Source organism: Poecilia formosa, unplaced genomic scaffold, assembly GCF_000485575.1.
Source record: "Poecilia formosa unplaced genomic scaffold, Poecilia_formosa-5.1.2 Scaffold1, whole genome shotgun sequence".
Taxonomy (NCBI): Eukaryota; Metazoa; Chordata; class Actinopteri; order Cyprinodontiformes; family Poeciliidae; genus Poecilia; species Poecilia formosa.
This window is the reverse complement of record NW_006799940.1, coordinates 1,579,159-1,600,577: the sequence shown is the minus strand read 5'-3', so window position 1 is coordinate 1,600,577 and position 21,419 is coordinate 1,579,159. Positions and strand designations below refer to the sequence as shown.

Below are 21,419 nucleotides of genomic sequence, written 5' to 3'. Positions count from 1 at the left end.
TCAGGTTCAGTTGCACCAGATTCAGCTCAAGCTGGTTTTAAATGGAAACAAATCATTACTCGCAGTTATTCCAACAATTAAAACTACCAATAGGGCAGAAACTGAGACGGTCATCTCTTTTTGAGTACCTGGTTGTGACCAGAGATGATACTTTCCTTAAAGAGCTCATTATTGTGTCCAAATTAAAATCTGAATTGAGTTACTTTTACAGAAACAAAACCTGTTTCACTCGAGTCTGAAATCTCCATGATATTCTCTTTTGGACTTTGGTGAATTGTTTATGAATTAACCCGAACAATATCTCAAGAAACTGGAATATCTGGTTAAATAAAGGAAGTTATGACTAAATACATGTCCTTATGAATCATTGAGAATCAAAGTACTCGGCTGTAAAGGCTCAGAGGTTGTTGTGTTTGAATTCAGGAAGCATTTTCCACTCTGTAGAGAAACCTGTAGGGACTTCTGTTAATGTCGTTAGCACTCACTAAATGTACAAGTACAAGAAATGACATCACAGCAGCAAAGAAGATGAATCAGCTGATGTTATTTTTGTCTTAATTTTGGGTTCATAGGTATTTATAGACTTCACGGCTTTTCAGTTTACACTCTCTTGGTTCTCTGTCTGGGAAACGGGGTCAGTCCTTATGGAGTCTTATGGTTAATAAAAATCATAATTAATTATGATTAGGCGTCAGATTGTCGGTATTGTTTTTAGAAAGTATTCCAGTAGGCATGTGGGCTGTATTTACCTGATTAGGGCTTCCATAAACACAGGATGAGTCTGAAAATCGGTTATTGAATCCGGTACACGTCACTTTCGCTGACCTGGGCCTCCTTTGCCTTCTGAACTGAATGCCTTAATCCTTTTGTGGCATAGATTCGGGTGACCAAGTTCCTCAAATGTTGGTCCATTTTGACCCAAAAAGAAACCGAAGAGCAAACATTTTCAGTCTGAAAGCAGGATTCTACTTCTGTCTTCTCAAAACTTCTCCTCCCGCTCACACTTAGTCTCTGCTCGGAGCCAATCTTTTCTTGCAAAATTCAGAATACTCAGTTCCTGAGTATTTCAGAAACAGTTGACCTTCTGACACAATCTTGTGGACGAAAGACGTCAGAGTCCAACAAGCAAACAGGTTCAAGACGACAGACAGGCAACAGCAGCTCAACCTTGAAGCAGAAAGGCTGCAGCAGCAGAAAAAACAAGTTGAAGGAGATGCAGCTGAAATTTCATTGTTCAGAAACAAAGCTGAATACTCAGACTTTAGTTTCTTTCGTCAGGAGATTATATGCAATTATATCAGAGCGATGCTTCGTAATGGCGTTTAATTTTCAAAACCTGAGCCAGTTATTTAAAAAAACTAAACGGTACGTTTCATACGATAAAAAACCCAACAAATTAGTCATTTAATGGTGCGCTCCCCAGCCTCAATTAACGATAATTGCCTTGTGTACTTCACACCTCCCACACTGCTTGTCTTCTGGTAAGTAACAATAGCAGCACCGATAATTGCGACGCATGAACCTTTCCACCAGCAGCGCGTCCTCAGCCGTCTCTCTGAATATTTTCAGGTTTTATCATCGACTCAGGTTTCTCATTAGCTGTGGCCAACCAAACGTAAAATTCCTCATCAGTCAGACAAACATCAGACAGTTTGCAGACAATTTTCTGCAGGCGGACACTCGTGTCATTAAATACCCGGGACGTCAAGGAGCTGTAACTACTTTGGGATACTTTCATGATAATCTGCCTGATGTGGGTAATACATTATTAACTTGATTGATTGGATTGTCTTTTAGTGTCTCCCGTTAATCTGGAATGTGAAAGTAAGTCTGAGGAAAACTAGATGAATGGCAGCCATCAAGGCAAAGAAAGACGAGCTTAAGAAGGAGATTAAATTATTTGTTCTTCTGTTTTATCATTTGAAAACCCAGATTTATAGAGAAGCTCTGAGGGAAAGATGAGCGGGTTGTCTGGGATAATTGCTGTTGACTTGATGACCCGGGCCGTCTGACCCGCGTCTGACAGCATGACCCATCTGGGTGAGTAGACAGGGATTTTAAATTACATGGAAACATTGCTCTTTCTCATGCTTCATTAAAAAATCACAAACTCACATCCTTTACCCTTGGAGAATAGATTCTGAATCCCTTGTCTGCTCATATTAGTCTCTGAAGTTTGTAAGGCTGGGATTTTAAAACGCCTCTTCTCTGTGGATTTATGATCTCAACTTGATTTTCTTGATGCAACTGAACGGTGGTTGCTGTTTTTAACTGCAGCATTACAATGAAATATCCAGAGCCAAAATCGTCATTGAGTCGGAAATGTCATTTTTACGCCGACACTCGGCTGTCAGCAATTCACCGTGATTCCCTGCTTGTGTAAACTTGTTTGACCTGGCAAGAAAACCAATGCAGAAGGTGGAAGCAAAGGACGCGAAAACCAAACAGGACGGAGGAGCAGAGCCAGCTGTTGGCACAGATACTCTGGTCATTTTACAGAGAATCAAATCAAACTTGATTTGAATATCACATTTCAGCATCAAGGCTTTATATGATAAAAATGGAAAGTCATATAAACACACAGTCAGCAGTTGAGCATGACTTTTTACTGTCGTCACACAGCAGAAGCTTGATTGTTTCATTAATTATGTTTCAAAAGCAACTCGGTGTTTCAGCTGTTTTGCAGTTTTCTGGAAGTTCTTCCTCTTAAGAAACTTTTAGTCTCAGTAATAATCCTAACATTTTAGGAGATTCTTAAAGTTGCAGTGCAACTTTATATAAAAAAATGTTTGTTTTTTTAACATATTTGTTAAAACTGCCACAATGTTGAGACAGATGATCTTGATCTCCTCCCTGAGCTACTATTACCGCCTGAAGAAATGCAAAAACAGCCAAGCAGAGCCAGGAGGAGGATCTTAGTGCTGCCAATCATCCTTATGTACTCGCTGCTAATGGCAGAGAAACAACTTATGGTGCGTTCACACCAAACGCCTTTTGACACATCTGGTTTACATTCAGAGTGTATATGGAGGCGCGTCTCGCTGCGCGATTTGAAGCGTTTTGAGCGTTTGAAGTGCGTCTGACGCTGGAGTCAAAAAATCCGAACTTTTGCCGCTCAATGCAGAGCGTCAACCAATCAACAGACACATTTTCCAATGTGATCTCAGAAATAAAAAATAAAAAAAACTATGGAGGGTAAACTAATTGTTTGCTCTTATCCTACAATCCATGACCAATCACGTTATGACTGCAGAGACAGGAATAGAAAGGATCTTGCTTGGATGAGGATCAGTGAGGAAGTTGGGATGTCGAGTACAGAAACGTTGAGTCGCATTAAATAAACGTTAAATATATTTATTTAGACGAAATATGCAGGAGACAGTGGAAGAGTTTGAGGGACACGTAAACCAAGGAGTTTCCTCTCAAGGCCTGACTAGAGCGATTTTGACGCGTCTACAGCAAAATGTCAAGCGTCTGACTTCTAAATGCACACGCGTCGAACTTGAAGCATCAAACGTGTTTTTTACGCACAAAGCACGTTTGTTGTGGACGCAGCATCACTGTCGCAGGAAAATGGTTTATCTGCCATCAATGGTGGTCATGCTAACTAGCTGTAGCATCCTCAACAGCAGAGAGGACATGATTGACAGCGCCAAGACCCTCCTCCTGGCTCTGATTGGTTGTTTTCGTCTCCTACTGTCACAACACATGGATAGTTTTACCAAATATGTAAAAAGGATATGTTTTTATAAAAGCTGCAGCTCTAAGGCCTAAGAAGCCGTTCAGATTTTACGGTGGTAAAAATTCAGTTCCATAAATTATAAGAATTTCCCTAAAATCTTAGGATTCTTCAAGGAAATGGTTGCATCTGTATTATCAGTCTAGACAGGAAAGAAAAACATCACATGACCTTGAAGAACCCGTCTAACAAGTGGTGCGGGTTTTCAGGGGAAACGACGTCCCTGGATTGCGTGTGTGCGTAGCTGGGAACACGGTGAGCGGTGCTATATGTCCTGTAGGCGTGCCTTTACAGAGTTTCACCGGAGCGTTTGGTTTGACTCAGCCGGACCGCAGCATCACTCTCTGTGTCTCTTCATGGTTTAGGTGAAGACGCCAACCTGTGTGACTGGTCTGGATGTGGTGTTTGAATTTCTGACTCTCTGTTCTTGTCACGTTTTATCCAGTCACGCTTTGTTTGAGTTTGTTGCTTATTTAAGGCGATCCTCAGATCTTTATTTAGATGCCTGAACGCGTTTTATTCTCATCTTCCTTTTGAGTCCATTTATATTTAAATATTTCACCTTATAATCAGATATGTTCACAAATCAGTCAAATAGAGGCTGGTAAAATAGATTGTCTGAGCTTTGTATCGGATCAGGACTTTATATTTTTAATGTCTTCCTGGACGTGGGTTCAAGTTTTGGATCAGTTTAAAATTCTGCTTCAGCTTAATTTTTTTTCTAATAGATTATCTTTCCCAAACACCCTGTGATACACTGTAAAATTCATGGTTGATTCTGTTAACTGGTTTCATTTCATTTAATTAACTTATTTCAAACAGGTTTTTGAAAAAGTAGGACAAGAAAAAACCAGGAACAAAATAATTATCGTCTGAAAATGCTTAGGAAGAAGTGAACACGTTTAATCCTACTCCTTATCTCAGTTTAATGAAGTATGTTGAGCTAAGCAGCAAACATGAAGTTTTATTTATGCATTTCTATGTCAGATTTTTAGTTCTTACATTAACTGATTGAAAAATGAGACGGTAAAGAGAAAGTCAGATGTTTTCTTGATGCGTTCCCCATTCCTTTGTCAGTTTCTTTCTCTACGCCGAGTTTGAAATGTAGCCAGAAAAGTCTTTTCCTGTTCGGCTGTAGAGCAGCGGTGTCAAACTCACTTTCGTTTTGGGCCGAATCCAGATCATGAATGCTCTTAAAGGGCCAGTTGGGCCAGAATGTATTGATAAAACCTGATCACAAACTGTTCAACTATCAATGAATTCTTAAAATCAAATATTATCGAACATCTTTTCAGTCCCTCCAGGATTTCATGATTCTTTTTGAAATGTTTTTCAGTAAAAATCACAAAATAACATTTTTGCTCAGACACTCACATGAAGTGGAAATGAAAACTGTCACTATTGATGTTTTTAATGTCTCAGCCAAGAACTAAGATTTAACAATTTCCCCAAAGTTGTTCCCTGAATGCAAAGATTAAAAAACATCAAGGAAGTGCATCTGACAGAAAAAGTCCGTCATGTTGCAAATGTATTTTTAGGAACAGATTTTAAAGTGATTACATTGGAACTTTTTAATAAAATATATAGAATTCATCTACTAATGAATAATAATAATAATAAATGAAACCTAGGAAGGCCACTTTAACATGAAAGCTATTAAAGATTTCTGAATCTGTTTGGAAATACTTGAGCTTATTTATGACGGTAAATGTGACTTTTTGTATGGATCCTGGATTATAATCTGACATCAATTAAAGCTGAGGCAGCTGTTTACAAGTAAGAAAGTTTTTGACAATTTTTGAGGAAAATCTGCAATAAACTCCCAGTTTTTAGCACAAAAAGTTCAGGGATTTGTTGATTTTGTGTGAATTTTGTGAATAATTCTCAAGAAACTGGAGGAACAGGTTGATTTGTCAGTAAACGGATAAAAACTGCATTGATTTGATTGATAACATGATGTTTAAATTCACTTCTAGAGCTGCGGTGGGCCTTTATTTGGCCCACAGGCCATAGGTTTTGACACGTTTGCTCTGGAAGTTTTCATGTGTAATGAGAATCGACTTCTCTCTGTGCAGCACACATGCAGACCTCGCTGTCTGCTCGATTCATGGAGGTGAATCTCCAAGTCGGAGTCATTTGCTGCTGATCAACTATGTGATCAAAGCCTTTCATTCGCTCTCTGATTATTTAGTCTTTTTGATGGAAGAATGGAGACGGTTTTACTTTGAGTGCAACAGAACGGTTTAAATTACTCCCATCATGTTTCTGCATGGAGCCTTTCTCTCAATATCTTCTTGGTTTTCATACATTGGCTTCATTTCTTACTGGATATTTTGTGGCATTATCCTGAATTTGGGCTGATTGTGCAGAAAAATATCAGATTCTCAGATACAGAGTAATGTATTAATGTAGAAATAATCAGTTCAGAGGATATATAGTGGTTCAGTAACTTGACCTGCTAACCAGCGGCACCAAAATCACCAAAACACCTGAAATAAACGGAGCATAATCAAACGTCTGATGTACTTGCACCCTTTGGAGCGAATGCAAAAGTTTGGACTCTTTGCTGTCAAAGATACAAAAAGTAAATTATTCTTAACTACTCATAGTGTTCTGAACTGGAAAACAAATGAAAATGTAGATTGATGTTTTGTCTACTTGTACTCCAGAGAAAGTGAGTTTTCTGGACGTGTTTTTGTATGTTGGTGTCAAAACTGGACAGACGTGCAACTTCTCTATGCTTCAACATGCATCAGTATTGATTCAGAGGGACACTGAGGGTATGACTCAAACTCAGTTATTGACAAATAAACGCAGTGGAATAGTGATTACACCATTGTTTTTATTGCAGAAATAAAAACTGAGAAAGGCCGATGTGCAAAATGAGTTGTTAATGTGAAAGTTATTTTAAAAACAAAAGCTCTCTGCTCCACCCTCAACACGTTGCTGTAGCAAGCAGGTAGAAATGACGTATTAGAGCCGATAATACAGCGCAGTGGAAGCACCAATGCTACTATTTATACACCTTCCCTTCTTCCAATCTCACCAAAACACAGGATAAATCACCCAACAGCAATAATAACCACTACCAGACACTATCACTGTGTTACTTCTATGTAGTTGTGCATGTGAAGCACACTTATCCAAACGGCGAATAAACAAAGATGAGCTGAGAATAAAAATCTGCGCTTACTTGCAGGTGAGGTTATCTCCTTCTGTGAGCAGCAGCTGTTCATTCGTGGGATTCTGCCGCCATAAATCCAGTGGAATCGGCGAAGTCCTCTAATGAATCACAACCCGCTCTGCTGAGGCATTTTGCCTCTTCATTGAGGAAATATGTCCTGTTCGACTCGTTCTGAAAAGCTTTTGGTGGGAAAAACTTCTGAGGACTGAATACTAGTCCAAGTTGCTTTATAGACGCCGACTTCCTGGAGGACTGACTCATTACGCTTGTGGAGTCATGTCACAACAAACCAGTTGTATGTCAACCATACAACTGTAGTTTTATATTTAGTGTCAGAGTTGACCGGCCTGAAATATCAGAGAAAATATCGGCATGTTGTTTCAAAGTAGGGGAAGATTTGTGACTCTTTTGGTTTGGAAACACTAGCAGGGTTGGTCAAGCAAAATGTGTGGTTTTAAAACTGTTGTTTAAGGTTGAATACAGAATTATTTTGACAATAAAAGGCTGCAAATCTGTCTGCATGAATAGCTGTGGACGGGGAACAGGTCAAGTTAAAACGTTAAGGTATTTATATAACCCTTTAGAGAATATAAGTTGAATATCACAAAATGTGGCTTCAGGGACAATTTTTCTTTCCCCAATAATTAGAGTATTTTATCTTGTTTCTAATTGTTAACTTATGGCTTCTGTTTAATTTTGTTATGATATTAAGTAGGTTGGTTGTCCCAATATTTCTTTTTTATTGGAGATACCATGGTAGTAAATAATAATAAGAGTAAACACATATTCCAATATGCATTATTTTTAAAGTTTAACACAATATGTTTATATTAAAAAGAAACGATAAGAATATTTTCAGTTTTTCCTATCCAGCATCCTGAGTGTCTGTATCACTTTTAATAAAGTTACAAATCAGTCAGTATAAAAAATTTAAATTACAAGTAAATAAAATAAAAAATCAGAGAATATGTCACAAATTTACAGAAAGGCTGAAACGGCGACAGTTGTGCAGGGTTTGTTAGTAACAGCATGATATTTGGAGTCACAAATTACTAAATAACATTTGTAGTCACATAATGTCCACATAAAGATGTGCAAAATATTCTGTAATACAACATAAAACATTGACAGAGAAGTTGGATTATTGTGTCAGGAAAAAGCTATTTAAATATCTGCCCATGATTTTTTGTAGAGCGCTTAAAATCTGACTTTATGTAACAAATTGAACTTGGATAAATTATGATGTACAGTATTACTGAATAAATTTAAATATTATTGAAAAGTAAATTTATTTCTGTAACTCAGTTCACAGACTGTAATTTTCTGACATTTAAAATTAAGTTTTACATCAGAGCAATAAAAAACATTTTCAATACAGAAATATGGGCTTAATTAAAAGCATGTTTATTATTTAATCTTATTTCTCAAAAAGTGCAATTAATCTAATAAGTACGCTTCTTCCAAACGCATATCCTAATCTGTTGAATATTATTGGGTTTGAATGGATTGAACAGGTTTACATACGTCACTTAGTTTATCAATTTTTTTTTATTTTTTTGTAAAATAATATGATTATTATAGTAAAATAGCTCTAAATTAATTAAACTGGAATCGGGGTTGTAATTATCTGCAGCTAGCAGCAGGACAAGTCATCTTACTTTCATGTTTTTTTTTTGTTTTTGACTCAAATAATCAATTTATGTAAATGTAAAAGTGCCAGACTGGCTCTTAACCAAGAGCGTCCAGCAGAGAAGATAGCAGGAATTTATTATGATTGATGAATTTTGAAGTAGGAAGTGGTTGAGCCTCTCGCCTCTAAACAAATAAAAAACCTCACGCCTAATGAGAGCAGAGCCTCGGGTGGATTGGCGCTCCACTGATATGACTTTGACACAAACACAGCTTCGCCATTAAAAGTTAAGAGCAAAGACCTTCGCTCCTCTTCATCGCCTCGCCTGGTTTGCTCAGGATTTTAATTGCAATTAGCTCCGACAGTGATTTATCGACGCGTAGTGGGTTTCAGCGCCATGTCGCGGCGGACTAATTGGTTTGGTTAAAAAGGCGTGACAGGGAGGTGCTGCAGCTCTCGGCGGGAACATCGACTCTACAGGAAAGTTTACAGCTTTCCCTTCATCTTCCTCACCTTTCAAATCATAAACAATCAAATTTTATTTCTGTACAACATTTCAGCAGCAAGGCATTTCAAAGTGTTTCACGTCATAAAAACACAAAAATGCAAATTACATTTTGCCGTCGTTGCACATCAAAAATATTGATTAATGTTTCACTGATTAAGTTTCAAACTCAGCTCTAACCAGGTGGGTTTTTAGTCTAGATTTAAAGGAACTCAATGTTTCGGCTGTTTTGCAGTTTTCTCTAAGTTTGTTCCAGATTTGTGGTGCATAGAAGCTGAATGCTGCTTCTCCATGCTTGGTTTTGGTTCTGGGAACCAGAACCAGAAGACCTGAGAGGTTCTGGAAGGTTGCTATGACAACAGATGATCTTTAATGTATTTCCTTACGAAGCCGTTCAGTGATTTATAAACTAACAGTATTTTAAAGTCTATTCTCTGAGCTGCAGGGAGCCAGTGAAGGACTGTAGAACTGGGTGATGTGCTCCATCTTCCTGGTTTTAGTCAGAACTCCAGCAGCAGCGTTCCGGATCAGCTGCAGCTGTCTGAGGTGACTAAAGATAAACGCATGGACGAGTTTCTCTAGAATAAAGATGTCAAACACGAGGCCAAGGGGCCAAATCTGGCCCATTGTCGCTTTTCATGCGGCCCTCTCGACTCCAAATTACATCAATAACTTCCTCCAGTTTTTCACAAACCCACAATACTCACACAAAATCAACAGATTCTCACATTTTTTTCTGATTTTACTGCACATTTTTCTCAAAATTGAGCGAAAACATTGGATTTAAGTGACTGCTGCCTTACTTGATGTCTAGTTGTAGTCTGTCATCGATCCGCTGATTAATAAAAAGTGACATTTAACATCATGCATTACCGCTGATATCGTAAAAATTCTTTGTAAACATTTCTAAATTAGCACCATAAAATTTGTAAACTTGAATGCAAATCCTGGAGAGACTTGATCACTGTGGAAAAATTTTCAATATTATTACATTTTAAGAAACACTTATTGAATGCTGAAACAAACAGCTATTTATTAATATTTTAAAAGTTCCGTGGGTTTTTATCAACCGGCCCTTTAAGAACATTCAGATTTTTGATATGACCCAAAATGAAAATGAGTTTGACATCCCTGCTCTAGATCCTGAGACGTTAGTCCTCTCATTCTGTAAATGTTCTTCAGGCGATAGAAGGCCGACTTTGTAACAGTCTTTATATGGCTCTGAAGGTTCAGGTCGTCTCTACACCCAGATTTCGGGTCTGATCACTGGTTTTTAGTTGTAATGGCTGACGCTGTGCAGTTATTACAGATATTTCCATCCTCTCTGCACTTTGTTAGATGATCAAATCTGATGTGTCAGGCTTGTAATAGCGTTCAATTGCTCCTAAGTTTTCTTTAAAGCTGCTTTGCTTGATCTCATCTGGTATCTTGCGAGGATTTGCTGACGCTGTGTTTAAAAAGAGAAGAAATCATTCTCTGATGTCGGACCATTAATCTACAGACAAATGGAGGCGAAAGCGGGGACAGGGAATGAGTTTTCCTCTTCCAGTCACACAAAATGTCAACATTTCAATACACAGTGTTACTGGAGACAGAGCAGCGGGAAAGTTTCACCTCCTGGTTCTGCTCAGTTACTGGCTGCTCCAGGTTCATGTGTGAAGGTTGTGTGTTTAGGGAGTATCCTAACCGTTCAGAGTAAACCGCTGCGGTGTTTGCACTGCGTGACGGTGAGCAGTGACAAAGTTTGGATAAAGTATTAGCAACACTGTACACAACACTGCACATCCATGGAGACCCGAGGTGTGTTTGAGATCGTTTCTGATTGGATAGAAATAATCTTTTGGATGATTCAGATTCAGAGTCTCTGGTTCATGCATGAATTATAATTCTTTGTCAGGATTTTATTCTCAGTGTTTTTTCATAAAAATGAAAACATTTTTGTAAAAAAATCTTTTCTAAGTGATCAGTTGTAATTTTCAAGAAATACAAAGTTGTTTGGAAAATTACTTCATGTCACTATATATATATATATATATATATATATATATATATATATATATATAATATATATTTGAGAGTTTCTACAGAAGGAGTAAGGAGTGGATGTTCCTGAGCTGCTTTTTCGTCTGTCGGCCATATTGGATTTAACAAAAAAAAAATAAATACTGATTTCTGAACTCTTCCTGAGTTAAAACATTAGTGTTGTTGTTTCTAAATGAAGATGAATTTGTTTTCTTTGAATTACTTGAGTTCTGAAAGCTCTGCATCTTTTTCATTATTTTGACCATTTCTCATTTTCTGCAAATGCTACATTTTTCTTTTCAGACATGTTGTCAGTAGTTCATATAATAAAAGAACAATGTTCATTTTACTCAAACATAAACATATAAAGATTAAAATCAGTTCAGTGTTCCACAGATGGGGTTTGTAGGCTCGATCTAAAGGAACTCAGTTTAATATATTGATTAAAAAATATTAATCAAACACAAATAAAATTTTGTGTAGCTTATTTTAGAATAAAAAAAAAACAAATAGAATTTTACATTTTTCCTTAATTACGGTACAAAAGCAAGTCTCAACAGGCAGGTTTTCAGTCTATATTTAAAACAGCTCAGTGTTTCGGCTGGTTTGTAGTTTTCTGTAAGTTTGTTCCACTTTTGGTTCTGCAGATGCATTTAATTGCATTTAAGCTATTGCCACTGCATTTTTTTAACTGAACACTCTGTATTCCTAATTTTAATTTTTGTAATTTTTTTCCCCAAACAAGCTAATATGTTTAATGATCTTTAAAAAGCTGTTTTACTCGACGCTACTCAAGGATCTTTTTTTATTATTTAATTTTTCTCCATCATATACAACTGGTATGCATGTTTTCACAATGCGAGTGAGATAGAAATAAACACGTTTTAACAAGGTCCATGTTTATCACAAATCCACCTGCTTTGACTTTAGAAAATAGTTTCTGTACATTTTTAAGTTTGAGCCAAAAATTGGTGTGAGATTCAACACGACACTGTTTTGAGAAACATGTCGTTGCGTAGGTTTTCTTTTATCTCCAGCTTTAGTAGCAGAATCATTTCCTGTGAAAGCAGTTAAATAAACATGACGATGAGGGAAATAAGCGTCATAAAAATAAAATCAAATAAAACAGGTTCTATAAATCTCAAACTGTGTTTCTCTGTCCCCAACAACATCCCATTTTCTCTCCAAATTCGGCTTTTTGAAGCTCTTGACTGAAGAGGTTTAGTCCTTCAGTGAAGCAGTGGATGTGCAGAGTGTAAATTATTTAAACAACAAACCCACATATTGAATCTGCACAAACTCAGACAGGACTATTTAACCCCTTCACAAAGTTATATTTTCATTACAGCACTACTGAAAAGTTCAGGAGCAAAACTTTTTGTTGTCTTTTTAAATATTGGTCCAAATTACAACAAATATAATCTGAAATAATTAACGATACCGAAAGTTCAATTTAAAGGATACAAATTCAGTTAATATCAATTATTTTATTATGTTACTTTAATATTCAGAACAAAATAATTCTAATTCATGGATTTTAGAAGGCTAGTTGATAAGAATAAAAATGTTTTAAAAAGTCGGCCATTTGCAAGAACTTTGAGGTTTCACAGTAACTTCTCAATTTGAGGATTTATTGGTTAATTTGTTACAAAATAAAAAATCTTTTCAGATAAGTAGTTGGAATTTAAGCATAGGATTTCTAAAAGAAAATTAGAAAAATACTTATTTTATGTCACTAACACATTATATAAACTTTTAAATCCTATATTTCAGTTATTAGGATGTTGTTCCATTTAAGATTAAAATATTACATCAGATCCTTTTTAAAACCTGACTGAAATCTTATTTTTACTCATTTGCCTTCAATGTAATTATTCTTAGCTTTTATTGGTATTTTTTAATTTTTTAACTGCTTTTTTATGCTTTATTTTATTTATCTATTACTGATTTTCAGCAATGTGTTTCAGCTGCGACTGGTTTAAAAAAAAAGTTTATACAAAAACTTGGGTTTAATGAAAAGTAAGAATTAAATGTTATTTCAAAAGTTAGTTTTAGACAAATGAGCCTCATCAGAATACAAATCCTAATTTCCTAAAATGTGTCTGTAATTTGTCTATTTTGTTCATGTTCAACAAAAACTCCCAAAATTTTGATGAGATATTTTCTTAAGAAAATTCTCATTCGGGAAGTTGGAGCGTAAGAAGAAGTTGAAATGAGTCTCATCTACATGATTTTGGCTTACAACAGGTTAATTTGTCTAAAACAGAGAGAAAACCTGGGATTTATAGTTAAAGTGGTTCATAAAAAGTGATTCAGATCCAGCAGTCCTTATTTTTACGCCGAGGCTCAGCGCGGCGGGTGCAGAGCTGGGGTGAAGATGAACAGCAGGGAGGTGAAAACACGGCGGCGCTGAGTGGAACAGGATAAGAGCAGAAGCCAGTGAGGGCAAACAAAACAACCAAAATATAAAATCTAAGTGAAGGACAGGTAACAAAAAATATGTTAGCATGAGATTTCAAGAGTTAATATGGCTCTGAAGTTATACAATATCCTAGAAAGATGATAAATGATTATTGAGCTTCTTTAAATATTGGTTTCAGTTGAGCTCAATTCAATAAGCAATAAATCAATTAATCACATAGTAAATTAAAATGAGCTTGTTAATTTCCATTGTGATAATTAACATTTTTTAAAGAGGATTTTTGTTTACGGAAACTCTGTAATCCATTTCTTTGACGATTTATTTTGAGGGCTGTTTTTATTTTTGTTTTAGGTAGTTTTGGTCATTTATTTGAGATATTATTGAGTTAAATGTCCTTCACAAAATTAAAATGTATTTTTCTTTGAGATTATGAACTTTATCATTATTGTTAGGAATCCACGATATGTTTGCACCAACATCGGTATCAGCCGATTTTTAACATATCGAAATCGATCCAATAATAATAATTAAAAAAAACTGGGATATGAACAACCAGTATTTTTTATCTGTTTGTGGTTGGGTTATTTCTCTAGGTGTTGAAACAATACCGAATTATATATAGTATTGGTAAATATTAATATTAGATATCAATATCGTCCCTAATTATTATGTTACTCCACATTACAATATTTTTTGTTTATTTGCAGTAATTTCTGGAACAATTTATCGTCCAGTTGTTATGGTAACAGACCTGGTTTTGGGTTTTTCTTCACTGAAAGTATTTGTCACTAGTGGTCTGCGGGGTGCCCCCTAGTGGTCTGACAGGAACTGCATGTTAACCGTTTACTTGCTGTGACGTCAGGTCAAAGTGCGACGCTACAGTTAGCTTACCAAAGGATTGTTTAAAAATAATGGATAAATAACTGAAGACCTGGTCACTAAAAAGAAAACCTGAAGATACCAGTGGAAAGTCTGCAGAACTTTTGTTTTTGCATGTTATAATGATACATAACATGCCACAGTATGCAGATCTAGGTCTGTGACTTTGCTGAATGCGATATGATGGTGACGATGCGTGAGCAGAGCTGTGCCCCATGCTGACTAACTGCATCTCAACACCTAAAATAAAATTATTTACGTTGGGCCATCTACTGTCCGAAAGAAAATGTTTGTGCTTATTGTGTTCCTAAGTTACAAACGCCCCTAACATGTTATTAATGCACACAACACTTGGTAGTAAAAAAGTCCTAGATTTCCGTGTGTTTTCTACTATTTAAATAACTCAAAACGTCACGAGTCGACTTGATTGTGGTTTTATTGTGACCAATCACATTTTCAAAACAGCGCCGCCTTAACATTTCAGGAGGAACAAAAACAATGAGTTAAGAGAAGATGTTGTGTTGATAAACTGGTCTAAACCTGAATATCAAACACATTTATTAAATGTTGCATTCAGCTGACTCTCTTTCCTGTGTTTTGGAAATTTGACAGCCATTTTTCTCGTCTTGGTTGGCATCTGTTGCTATGGTTCTGTCGGTCCGACATGCGATGCTATTTCTATGGACACAGATCAGGAGGACACAGGCGGTGTAGGTGGGAGACATCAGCAGGTCTCTGCGTTAGACCGAACAAAGGCGCTGAGGGAGGAAGAGGAGGATTAGGAAGATATTAAACAGAGAGGAGCAGGAGCCTGAAACAGATGGAATGTGAGAGTGAGAGACTGAAGTGTTTTCAAAGTGAGACGCAGTTTGGCTTTAATGCAGATTTACCTTTTAGCACAGAAAGTTGGGATTTAGATCACAAGGCTGTTTTTACGGCATCATATAATTATCTAAAAACTGACTTGGTGTGAATAAATAAAACAGAATTGGGGATATTGATGCCACCGGGAGGTGTAGATTCACAAAGATCACCATCATCAATAGGAAACAGTAAATGAATGAGTCAAACCAACTGCAGCATTTGCATTAATTAATCCATTAAATTGTGAAGAGGATCCGGCGGATGGCGCTGACCTCGTTCAGATGTGGTCTGCGTTGCGTATGGTGGCTTCTCTTTTAGCGGCCTGAACACAAATGTGCTCTGGACTTCATTCAGCCGTCGCCCACGCATCTGCTGTGCCTCCGCTGACTAACCGGCAAAGTTTTAGACAAGATTTGTCCAGAGAAAAAAGAAAAAAAATGTGTGAAACAGAGTTTGAATCAGTTACACAATTTATTCGCTTTTCATTTAGTCGGCAGACTCTTTCGTTCAGATGTGATCTATTGCAGATTTATCATTTACAAAAATGTATAAGTTCACAGGAGTTTTAAAACAATATTTTGGTTTAATTTATTTAAATTTTATGCTACTCCTACTGTTTTGTCAAAAGCCGTTTTATTTTAGTATGTTACAATCTGTATGTGGCATTTATTGCACACCACAAAAACATTATAAAACTGAAGTATAATAAGATAAATACGAAGGTTTGTTTTGTGTCTTGCATGTTTTTAAAAAGTCTGAATATCAAATATAATCAAACAAGAAATAATCAAAAATAGAAATAGATGCTATTAACTCTTTAAAACCGCACGTAGACCACAACAAGGTATTTTTTAAATATCTTTTTACAACATATCTGTTGCATCTATTAACTGTATATATTATTTATTGGGTTATTTGATTATATTTTAAGTTCAATATTATCAGTTAAGGCTGAGGCAGCTGTTTAGCACAAGTAAGAAAGTATTTGACAATTTTTGAGACAAATCTGCGATAAACACTCCAATTATGTTTTAGCGCAACAAAGTACAGTGATTTGTTGATTTTGTGTAAATTTGCACAATAATTCTGATGAAGTTGGAGGGACTGGTTGCTGTAATTGGTCAGTAACAAGAAAAAAACTGCATTGATTTGATAATTTAATCACACATTTAGTCGAGAATCTATTGGGCCACATAAGAAGCTACGGTGGGCCAGATTTGGCCCATGGGCCTCCAGTTTGACGTGACATAAAGAGCTGATGTTGATGTATTGATTATGTTGACTGGTCTAAGCAGTATTAGTAAATTAAACCAATCTAAAACATCAGTAAATGAGATATTTTATTGTTCATGATTATTGGCACCTTTGGATTTCCATCATGATGATTTTAATTTGTTTTAATTCATGTAGCTGCTAATGAAATTCCTGCAAAAGTAATGAAGAAATATGTTAACATATAAACTAAGTTCTGAAGTTAATAATTACTGTTAAAGATATTTTTTCCCCAAAGATCGTTTACGTCTCTGACTTTTCCTCTCGTTTCTTCATATAAATGTATTTCCAAAATGAACCGATGATAATTTAAAGGCCTTGATTTACATTTATTTGATCAGCAGTGCAGCTCAGGAATCAAATGACATCAGATCCTTATCATTTCACATCCTTAGCTTTTTATTATTCTCTCTCTTATATCATCTGTTACATAATGAAGCCAAGTTTGGAGGGATACGGCTATCAGGTGACTCATGTGCTCTCTCAAACTTGCGTCTCTGCCTATATCTGAATGTAAAATGAAACTTTGTAGAAACATAAATCTGCTGGAGAAGAAAACTGACTGTGTGGGCTGATGGTGGGATTTATTTCCAAATAAAAGATTATGAGATAAACGGTGCAAATTAATACCTGCTGCAGCTTTAATCTGAGCCGTTGTCCAAAGTTCACTGAATATTCAGTCAAACTCACGATGTGACGTCATAGTTTTATGCTTTATAGTGGATCGCCACAGAGTGGGAGTGACTATAGAGCACATGTGTCAAAATCGAGGCCCGTGGGCCAAATCCAGTCCACCGTAGCTTTTTATGTGGCCCTCTAGATTCTAAACACTGAGTGTGATTAAATATCATGTTCTCAATGCAGTTTTTATCCGTTTACAGTCCCTCCAGTTTCTTGGGAATTACTGTGGAAATTCACGCAAAATCAACAAATTGCGCTAAAAACTATAGAAGTTTATTGGAGATTTTTCTCAGAAATTGTCAAAAACCTAATTACTTTCTTACTAACAGCAGCTTTAATTAACGTCAGATTAAAGTCCATGATTTATACAGAAAGTAATAAAAAGTTGCATTTACCGTCATAAATAAGCGCAAATATTGAAAATATTTCCAGATTAGTGCCACAAAGATTGACAAAAAGAATAACAAAATCTTAGAGGGACTGAAAAGATGTTCAATAATATTAGTTAATTAATAAACTCATTGATATTTTAACAGTTTGAACAGGTTTTATCAATACATTCTGGCACAACCGGCTCTTTGCTTTAAATGAAATTTTTATCCAAATAATGCAAATCTGGCCATTGTAATGGCCTTTTAATCCAAGTTTTAGTGCAACTTTGCATTGAAAGTGTCATTATTTACTGAATGACACTTCCTAACAGTCGTAAACATTCATGAAGACTCCTTCATGTTCATAACAGACCTCATCACATTACCATTCAGTCTTCTAAAAACTGCTTTTTCTAGTTGCTGATTTATTAGATCTGAAACAAGCGTAAATACTGACTCTAGGCTGTTATGTTACAGTCTGATAGCATTGAGTTTCTTTAGGTTCTAGTTAGTTCTGTTGCAAAATCAACGCCTGCTTTCATGTTATCACAGATCCCGCTTTTCACTAAATATTATCTGTTGACTTCTGATCAGCTTAAGATAGCATCTGGAGCTAAAATCGATTTCACTCCCGCCCCAGGCAGGATTTATGTGGTAAGACCTGAAAAGATCAGCTGTTATTGCGGATATCAATCACGCTCATGGCCGAACATAAAGGCATCTGTCGCTGAGCCTTCACTTCAAGCTGACATTCACATTTCCTTCTCTTATCCATCTCCGTCACAGTCGCTGTGTTCTCCGTAACGCCAGCCGGACTCAGTCTGACGGACACAAAGCCCTCCTGTAGCTGCGGCGGGTTGACCTCACTCACTTTTCATACAGCCAAGATACCAAGGACAACTGCAGATGGTGCCGATGAAGGCCGAGTGTAAAGCAGGAGAGTAAAATGAGCAGCAGCGACCGACGGCATACATCATCTCCCGCTGACTGTCCATCTGCGTACGGCAGGCTCAATTAAAAATAGACATTACTTTAACAAGGAGATCTAACAAAAATGAAACCTGATCTTCCAGTCCTCTGGTTGTGTCCCATTTTTCCCCCGAAAGCCACAGAAAGCTGTAGTTTGAGAAAACTACAGCTCTGATAATGAAATTAAAATCCTGGTACGTACTTTTATTCTTCAAAATAATTTTGTGTTGCGTCCAGCCGATGTTCAAAATTGGTTCAAAATTTGACGCCAGCAAATGATTCTGACGCAGGTCGTCACTTGTAATTAATAATTAAACATATATATATATATATATATATATATATATATATATATATATATATATATATATATATATATATATATATATATCTTTGGTACATCAACCTGAAGTTTTCGTTTTATTGGTTGGCTTGTGCAGTTTTTTTTTCTATCTTTCCTTTTGCACTTCTGGTCTTCCATATAGATAGTAACAATCACATTATGGATGCTGCAGATATTGACCCTTTGCAACTACGTCACTAAATCATTTTAGCCGCCATGATGGACGTCGGAAGTGAGGATCGGGAATATTGAACAGAGCGACTGAAATTGTTTTCCAAAGTTGTTTTTGCCAGTTCATTCATGGCTTCTATTTGTTAGCGTCGAGCTAATTTGTCTGTGAACGTAACACACCTGGTTGGGGCTCATAGACGGTGATATTTACAAAAGTTGGACATGGCTAGCTTAGAAACCGACCCATACCTCCTCCCTCTTGACATGTTGATCAAATTACCGACTCTCCCTGAATTCACACCACGTCATAAACAGCGATTCCCTCTACACCGGATCAGCCGTACAAAAGACGAGATGCTAACCCGTTTTTTCGTACTAGGCTACGTGACGGCGGCATTGTTTCCATGGTTACTAAGGGTTAGACACGGACCTTCTCCATAATGCGACATTTCATATCTTTCTAATCATACTTATTAAGTTTATGAACGATAATTTTCTTATCTTGTAAAAAGTGTTCGCTACAAATCCGCGGTTACACCGAGGGCTAACAGTCATTATGGTTAACGGCTGGTATCCATCGCCGCTGCGTCTTTCCTGATTAAAGGATTTTACAGTAAAATGACAAGTTTGGTTTTCACCCTGAAACCATTTTTACTGTCAAATCAACTTAATAAAAGAGATACTGGACGTCCATTTCTATGTTTTTTGACCCATTGGTTGATTTGACGTCCGTCATGGCGGAGCGGGAACAGTTTGTAAGAGGGTGACGTCACGTGCAAAGGGTCAATATTTTCCTACAGTTCTTCTTTTTTTAGACGTGTCCTAGTTTTGTTGTCTGTTTTCTTTAATAGCTAAAATGTTTCTCTTCTCCTTCTACCTCAAAGAAAGGACCGACTTACTGTTTGTTTCCTCTCTGTTTTGCATTTAAGAATTTTTAGCTTGCTTTTTGAACAAAGGCAGCCTTTCATCATGTTGTGTAAAAATACCCACAGGCGGCCTTTTATTCCTCCCAAAGTGACATCCTTCTGCAGCGCTGCAGCGATAACCACATGCACGAAGCGGGCAGAGTGGTGCTTCACACCTGACACTGTGTCCTTGTTGTGCTGGATGTTGTGATTTCACTCTGAGCTTTCTGCTGCAGCGGTGTCTCGTTCAAACACCACAAGTTTTCTGTTATTTTTTATGAGTTTTAGCACCCTGACTCTGTTTATTAATAACACATTCTCGGTGTCTGTGGAGTGTTGCACACCAGAGCTATTGCTGTTAATGTTGTGAAAAGTTGGAGCTGCTGTAGCTCTCCAACAGCTCACACACAGATGCTGATTGACTTCCGAAACGTTTTCAGATATTTTTGCAGCAAAGTGACGAATAAATTGAAACAGATGCTCATGAAGTTATTTCTGTTCGTCTTCCAGGGGATTCGTTCAGTCAGTTCCGGTTTGCAGAAGAGAAGGACTGGGAGACGGATCCATTCACAGCCAATCAGGTCAAACTTTCACTTTCATTAACCTAAATCAGGGTGTTAAAACCTTTTCATGATTTCTGTTTTATGGCTGCTTTGAGTCTTTGTGCTGCCTTTTCCTTTCAGAGGCGTTTGATTTTCTTTATTTTTTAATCTTCAGATGTCGCCGGTGGTTTTGGACCTTCCTGCTCTCGCCCAGAGTCTCCAACAAGTTCCTCTCCATCGGAGACTGAATCTGGAAGCTGAACTGGTTCAGGTTGGAGCTTTTTCTTACGTCTCAGGTGGAATTGAAGTGGTTGAAATAAAGTTGTGGCGTAAAAGAAAATTAGGTTATCACTTAAAGGTATTTCTGTCTTTGACATTTAAAACAAGTGTATAAAGGGAATTAAATAACCTTTATGAGAAGCTGCTTCTAAGATGATGTTTTTCCTTTTCTTAGCCATCGTTAGCATAGCTCTGTAAGAACATGGTGTGCAGTTACTATTTGTTTTTAACTGTGGCTGTAAGTTTAGAAAGGTGGAAAATTACTTCCAGTTATCCTGATCTGTGTTTTTAAATAATTTCTTTAAGGTATTTACTCTTTGTCTTCATGTTTCAGGTCTCAGCACCAGCAGAGCTGCCAGCTGTGAGCCTCACACCTAAACAGGAAGTACCCAAATTTCCTCCTCCGTCTGCTGCCTTTAAAGGCCTCGGTACCGGTCAGAAACCAGCAGTGGGTTTGAACTCCCAGGTTTCCTCTGTGGCTGTTAAGCCTGAGGAGGAGGAGGAGGGTGATGAAGAGCTGGATGAGCTACTTGGTTTACAGAAACCCGGGTCAGATGATGCAGGACATCAGCTGAGCTGCAGTCCAAACGAGGAGAGACGATCTCCAGAGAAAGGCAAGTTTTATTACCGCCTGTTCTGCA

The 21,419-nt window shown here is 37.0% G+C and overlaps 1 protein-coding gene across 3 annotated transcripts in view; it reads left to right on the top strand.

The window, feature by feature from the left end:
• The window catches only part of aven (apoptosis, caspase activation inhibitor), a 44,014-nt gene that overhangs the window by 14,420 nt on the left and 8,175 nt on the right, over positions 1-21,419 (top strand). For all 3 annotated transcript variants that reach the window (XM_016668020.1, XM_016668025.1, XM_007540362.2), the window contains exons 3-5: positions 20,468-20,538; positions 20,675-20,770; positions 21,113-21,392. In XM_016668020.1, the coding sequence (XP_016523506.1) occupies positions 20,468-20,538; positions 20,675-20,770; positions 21,113-21,392 (447 nt within the window). The remainder of the gene's footprint in view (positions 1-20,467; positions 20,539-20,674; positions 20,771-21,112; positions 21,393-21,419) is intronic.